This window comes from Colossoma macropomum, unplaced genomic scaffold, assembly GCF_904425465.1.
Source record: "Colossoma macropomum unplaced genomic scaffold, Colossoma_macropomum, whole genome shotgun sequence".
In the NCBI taxonomy this organism is placed as follows: domain Eukaryota; kingdom Metazoa; phylum Chordata; class Actinopteri; order Characiformes; family Serrasalmidae; genus Colossoma; species Colossoma macropomum.
Window position 1 is genome coordinate 29,777,270 of NW_023494786.1, and position 7,219 is coordinate 29,784,488.

At 39.2% G+C, this 7,219-nt stretch overlaps 1 protein-coding gene across 2 annotated transcripts in view; it reads left to right on the plus strand.

The window, feature by feature from the left end:
- Positions 1 to 4,384, plus strand: part of ptbp2b (polypyrimidine tract binding protein 2b) — a 21,788-nt gene extending 17,404 nt beyond the window's left edge. For both annotated transcript variants that reach the window (XM_036565294.1, XM_036565295.1), the window contains 3 exons: positions 1,512 to 1,728; positions 2,235 to 2,312; positions 4,210 to 4,384. In XM_036565294.1, the coding sequence (XP_036421187.1) occupies positions 1,512 to 1,728; positions 2,235 to 2,312; positions 4,210 to 4,339 (425 nt within the window). In that variant the 3' untranslated portion in view covers positions 4,340 to 4,384. The remainder of the gene's footprint in view (positions 1 to 1,511; positions 1,729 to 2,234; positions 2,313 to 4,209) is intronic.
- The last annotated feature ends 2,835 nt before the right edge of the window (positions 4,385 to 7,219 follow it).

Genomic DNA, 7,219 nt, shown 5'->3' on the forward strand with positions numbered 1-7,219 from the left:
CCTAAATGCTCCTCTTTCCTAATAACAGCCAAGAGCAGCTAGACCTGAAACCTGATATTTGTGATAGTGTGATCTGTAGTTCCTCTATATATCTGGTAGATTTGTACTCCAAACAGACTCTCTGTAGTTAAAACACTGTGATGCCTGACCCCTAACAAGTAATGGCATTTATTTCAGAATTTTTTCAGTTTGCTTGACTATGTAAACAGTGTTAAAGCTTTCAAAATAAACCATTCATTTCCAGCGTGTACAGTCCATATATGTAAATTATCAGCAACAACTTCCCATTTAGAATTCATCATGAAAACATTTATACACTCTCAGATATAAAGATAGTAAACTTTCACTAGGGCAGTACCCTTCTTGTCACTGGGGTGGTTCCCTCAATGTTCCTGCAACATCTCAGTACCTTTAGTCAGGGAACATAACTGTACCATAATCCACTGAAATGATTGATGTTCTAAGCTGTACTGACTCCACACACCCCGTCTCGTCTCCAGGCTTTTATTTTACTGTTCTGTTTTAAAACATTCGGTTATGAAAAGGTACAAATACAAACTTTTCACCTGGAAAAACCTATTTAAGGTTCACGATTGGACCTTAAAACCACTGTTGTACCTTTGAGGGAACATTTTACATTGTTTGTACCTTAATGAATGAAAAATGTAACTGCACAGAACCTTTATTTCTAACAGTGTATATGACCAGCCTAGCGCAGTTTAGCCCTGCCAGTTTGCACTGAAGTGATGTGGAGTGTCGTTCCAGCAGGCAGTCTGTGGCAGAAAGATGTGGGAAAGTGATTAAACGTTGTGCTGTTCCTGGCTGTCAGGAAGCAACTGGCTCATTACGGCCTTCCGAAGGATTTGCACGTCTGAAAGGAGTTGCTAAAATTTGTTGTTTCGCATCTCCCCTAGGATTAACAGCTTATTTTACATTTTATGCTGGAGTATTTTTTTAATTATGCACTGTACAGTGCAGCCAGTAAAAATAGTCTTAAAGGTAACCAAAACAGCCTGTTTAGGAAAGATGAGAAGTTCAAAAATGTAAAAATGAATTGTTTTTGGTACATAAGCTCGCACAAATGATAGAGGTGGACTTCATAGAAGAAAATTAAAATACAAGAAAAATGTAGAATGCGTATGGAAGCTCATTCCCGTTAGGTAGAGGGGAAGAAATATTGCTGAAGTATGTCAAATTATTGACTTTTTATCTCAAAATAATGACTTTTCTGAAAATACTGACTTGAATATTGAAAAATATGTACTGCCAATGTTGAATTGAATATCAAGTTATCTTTCCAAAACTCATTTTTGATACAAAGTCAATTAAGAAATAAGTCATTATCATCAAGTAAAAATTGACATACTGCTCTCAGAAGCAGAGAAGGAGAAAAATAGAAGCCAGTTTTTTCTCTCTTCACCTCTGCCTGGTAGGAATGTGCTTCCACAAATATGGGCCCTTCGGAGTCGACACAAATATTTGACAGTGCTTCTCACTTCATTTTGATCCAGCCATGAGCCACCTGAACGGCCAGAAGATGTACGGAAAGATAATCCGTGTCACCCTTTCGAAGCACCAGACAGTGCAGCTGCCCAGAGAAGGTCTGGATGACCAGGGCCTCACTAAAGACTTCGCCAACTCTCCGCTGCACCGCTTCAAAAAGCCCGGCTCCAAGAACTTCCAGAACATCTTCCCTCCGTCCGCCACCCTCCATCTTTCCAACATCCCGTGAGTACAGACACTGCAGTGGGAGTGGGCAGCTAAATGAGTGGTGATAGAAAAACAAATGCTGCAGAAAGGAATTTGCCTAGTAATATAATGGATAATATAATTAAAAAAAAAAAAAGTTCAGAGAATATTTCGTTAGTTATGACATTTGTAGCAGATGACTGGTCAGACTTGGCATTGACACTTCATTGGTACCTCTTCAGGAACTGCACGAATTACAGCCTCCATCTGCTTTTGTTATTATGCTAATACCGTGTGCTGAGTACTTCAGACATAAAGCTTAAATTTGGATTCCCAAGGTTTTTCCTTCTTTGAAAATTAATTGCTAGTTTCTCTTTTGTAGCTCAGGGGCGCAGGTTAAAAATCTGAACTTGGTTAATTATGTAGTACTGTGGCTATGGAGGAGGATTTGTGGAGGTTTTAATTTTTTTGGCGCTTCACTGTGAGTGCCACTGTTCTCGAGCTTTGCCGTGTGTAGAAATTTGAATGCTTGTGTTTTTTTGCAGTGAGGATGTGACCGAAGAGGACCTGAGACTTCTCTTCTCCAACTCTGGAGGCACAGTGAAAGCCTTCAAGTTCTTTCAGTAAGAACCTTAAACTTTTTTTATGGAAGTGTTCACTTAAAGAGTAACTACACCCCACTATTTTCAGCTAACTCCACCCCTGGCTCAACTTGGGAGGGGCACGTTGGGAGGGGCATTGCTAATTGTTTGATTCCAATCACAGAAGTATAACAGGGAGACTATCATACCAAACAGGTTGTTCACAGATGTGACCAGGTTGGGGTCGTACACTGCCTCATCTGTCATCCAGGGGTGGCTGCAGTGACCTTTAATCTTTATGTTCTGCAAGCTGTTCATGGCACTCATCAATAGCTGTATGGAGACATGCAAGAATCCTCACTTAATCGGTCCGTCAGGTCACCTAATCGTACATTGAATGTTATCAGTATAAGGCTAGTCAAGTCTAAAAGGCTAAAAACTACAATATCTACCAATACAATAACTAAGAATTACCAATAATAACTAACTAGAACACTCAATAACGCACTAAATGCGATGAGACGATATGTATGGAAAAACATTCGCTCTAGACTCTAGACTATGGTTTCATATTTATCAGGGCAGCACGAGCAGCGCCATCTCTCTACATGGCTCTGGGCACGAGTAGGGCTTCATCAGGGGGGCAGTTTGCCTGATTTGCGTACTGACGTGTCATCGTACTTTGGTAGGAAGACACGTCATCCACGCCTGTAGCAGAGTTGCACCAAAGGGGCGCTGCAGAGGTGAAACTGACCATGATAAAATGATATTTTTACAATTTGGAAAGATGTGTTCACATTTCAAGCAAGGCTGGTATATATTATAATAATTAATAATAATAATAATAATTTTTATTTATATAGCACTTTTCATGCCGATGGCAGCTCAAAGTGCTTTGCTAGACAGGTAATACAAAAACAGTAATACAAGAAAGTATAAGTGTTTATTTAGAATAATATAAGAAAATGACACCGATCAAATTTAAAGATAAACACCATGAGACGTAGAGTTTTGATTAAACGTTAAGTTAAAGAGATACGTTTTTAGATGCTTTTTAAGGTGGAATTGAGTTCCACAGTTTAGAAGCAGAATAACTGAGTGTCTCTCCAGGTTTTCTGTATTTTACAGAAGGTGTTTGCAGAAGGTCAGTATCCCCAGATCTAAGATCATAAACAGACAGACACTCTGTGATGGAAGAGGTGCTTTGAGGTCATTGTGAGCTTTAAAAACTAGTAGCAGAACTTTACAGTCTATCCTGAACGATATAGGCAGCCAGTGCAGTTCTTTTAAAACTGGACTGATATGTTTTCTCTGTTTTGTTTTTTTGTTGGATGCTGCTGCCACATTTTGTAGAAATTATTTATTATTATTATAGAAGAATGCATTTCAGCTATTTATGGGAAAAAAAGGTCTTAGGCTGTAGTTACTCTTTAATACTCTTAATAACCACACTGTAAAGTACTGAAATATAAAATGTGCCATATCTTTTGCACAGGCCACATTTATTTTCTATTTTATTATTATTTACCCCCTAGTAATGTTACGTATAGCAAATAAACAAATGTGCACACATTTTTTACTTGGAAAATGAACAAAAAGTAGCTCAACTGAGGCTTCCAAACTTTTGCATTTGTGGGTGTATGTTTGTGTATGTCTGTGTGTTTTTAATCTTACCGATTCAACTAATTCTTAGTTGCTAATAAATGACCGGTGCTGACCTAGACTTGGTCAGGGGTGTCATAACGCAGAGTATACAAACACATGCAGAGCTTTGGGTCGCTAAAGTTGAGATCGATAACTTCTTCACTAGGATGTCCTGCAGCAGTGCTGCACAATAGGAACCAAACATTAGCATCACGATTATATTGATACGTATCACTACTGTATTGATCGGGTGGTGTTGCAGTAATAATTAACGGATAATGTTTGTTTGTTTCAGAGACCGTAAGATGTCTCTGCTGCAGATGTCGACGGTGGAGGAGGCCATCCAGGCCCTGATCGACCTCCACAACTACGACATGGGCGGAGGCCATCGCCTCAGGGTTTCCTTCTCCAAGTCCACCATCTGAATATCTGAACATCTGAACATGCTCTGTAGCTGCACCCCTCCCCCCCCCACCGCCCCCACTCAGTATGGAGCATAATTCATTCAGCGAAATTCATCTGTATCAGTCATTCCTGAAGACCGCATCATAAACACACAGGCACAGTGCGCTCTCTGTCTCTCTCTCGCTCTCTCTCTCTCCTTCTCTCTCTCTCTCTGTCTGTCTCTCACTCGCTCTCTCTCTCTCTTTCTCTCTTGCTTTCTTTTTTGCTTTCTCGCTCTCTTGCTTCTTTTTCTTTCTCACTCCCTTTTTGCCTTTTTACTCACTCGTTCTGTTTATCTCACCCTCTTCTTTCTGCATTTTTTTTCTTGCTTTTTCTTTCTCTTTTTCTCTTTTCGCTTGCTCTTGTTTGTTCTTGCTCTTGTCGTTTTATTCTTTCTTTCCTCTTTTTCTGTTTGTCTTCTTTTTCTTTTCGTTTTTTTCCATCTCCCTTACTCTTCCTGCCTTTCTCTCTTTCTCTTTCTCACCTTCTTTCTGCATTTTTTTTTCTATTATTTTTTTTCGTTCTCTCTCTCTCTCTCTCTCTCTCTCTCTCTCTCTCTCTCTCTCTCTGTGTGTGTGTGTAAGACTCCTCCTCTCTGTCGTCGTGCGTTGGGCCAGCTGTATTCCCACAACAAAAAGGTGCCTTACGTACGCAAAAACAGCGTCATCTATTTTGCATCCTCTCATACAGGCGTTAGAAGTTTAGGCACGTTCTTTTAATTTTCGTGTAAGAAGTGTTTTATTAAAGTCTCTCCCTCTGACACCGATCCATTGTTTTGTGGGATTTTAAGGACGGTACTTTATCTTTCCTGTGAAACGTATTGGAGCATTTTAAAGCCAGTTGGCTTGCTTTTTTCTTTTCCTTTTTTTTTTTATGCATCACTTGCGTATGAGTGACATGATTCAATGGAACGGCCACCTGCCTGGATGTGTTCTGTTTGTTTATGTGTTTTTGGAAGGGCTGTAGTGGATTTTGTTTTAGATCTGGCACTTAAAATACAGTTTAAAATTCAATGCTGGAGACCCTGTACACACACACACACACACACACACACACACACACACAGACACGCACACACACACACACACTGTGGGCAGCGTTGTGTATAATATATTGCAGCACCTACTGTTCTAACACTCCCAACCCTTCCTCGCTTTTTTGTTTTGTTTGTTAATTTGCATTTTTTTTTTTTAAGTGGAACTGCATGAACTGCTGGGTCTTGGCAGTAGTGAGGACAAGCTTACTGTTGCTATTGCATATGTTTGACCAAGGTGCGTTCAGAGTCGTCATTAGCGGCTGAAAGTTACCATCTGTCTTCGGGTGTTTGTGGTCAGACAGACCACAGATTTCTAATATACATTACAGATTACACAAATAAATGTCATTGTTAAATGAGAAGGGGCGATGAATACTAGCTATAAAATAGCCCTTACAGGAATTGTTTGGTCGAAAATTTACTGTTTTCCCCACTAATGTAGTTAGTCAGCCAAAATCTGGGTTCTGAAGTTTGCTTCTTTAGCCTCGTAGCTCCAGTACAAAACTAATGTAGCTAACAAGTAATGGCCTAAATCATCACACAACTGGGTCATTCTACAGAAGCGTCCACTTTTTTTTATCTGTCCATAGGAGTCACTGGTGTTACCGATCCTCCTTGGTGTTACACATAAGAAAGGTAACACCAGAGACATTTTTAATGAAAAATGCATTTTACAAAATGGCTGCTACAGAGCATCAAACCACGTTTTCAATCATGGAATATCCACTAAAATATGCAATTTAATTAGTTCTATTTTTGACAATTATCTCAGAATAAAGTCGGTCACACCAGTGACTTCAGCTAAAAGCTTCATATGATGATAACTGAAAGACACAGTGGACTCACCATGTGCTTTTCTTCATAGAGCCTCAGAAAATAGGTAAAAGGAAGTCGTGATGTCATCAGTGTGACTTTTGTTTCAAAATTAGAGATTTTTTTTTCTGTTACGCAGTAACACCAGTGACACGACTCCTGGCGACCACAGCTTTCATTATATATTTTATAATATTTATTTGTTTTCTTTGTCATTTAATTCATATTAATCATAGTCATATATGGATTATTGCAGTTAAAATTGCAAAAAATTGCATTTTTTACCTCAAAATGTGGCCTCACTCTTTACACATGACTGTGAGGATGAGCTCTTCTGTGGTGCTTGGAATTCTATATGATTGATTTGAAAACCCAATATTGCGGAATTTGACGGCTCAAAAAGGCGTAATTGTTAAAATAACTTATTTTATTTTAAAGACTAAATAAATTGTAACCCTAACATGTTTTTCAAGTGTAATATATCTGTAAACACTAGGGACACAAAAATGGACGTTTCCATAGAATGACTCAACTAGCATCTAACACTGAGTTCAATAATCACAAATGTAAAATGTACCACCAAGTTTCGGCCTTTAAGTTGGCTACAAGGATGATGTGGCTAGCAAATAGCTACAGGTAGCTAAAGCCCTATTCTAGCCACATTAGTTTTACCAGAGGAAGTCTGATAATGCTATTTGGAAGCGATTTGATTGGATGATTCCTATTTCATTCTCCTTCTGATTGTCCTACCACCAGTGTGTCTCATTACAGCCCCCTTATTTTGAATTTGAGGACAAAGGAACTGTGCCAAGAGCTCCATTAAGGCGGTTAGCCTTCCAGCAGCCAAAAAACAGGTGGCGATCTGTATTACCAGGATTTATTACATTACTGTGAGATTGAATCAGGACTGCTGTTACTGAAGGAGCGCAAATGGACAATAAATGTGCAAAAGTACCAACAAAATTCTTTAAAATGGTGTTGAGGCTAATGTAGCGAAGCTGCTGTAGGAGGC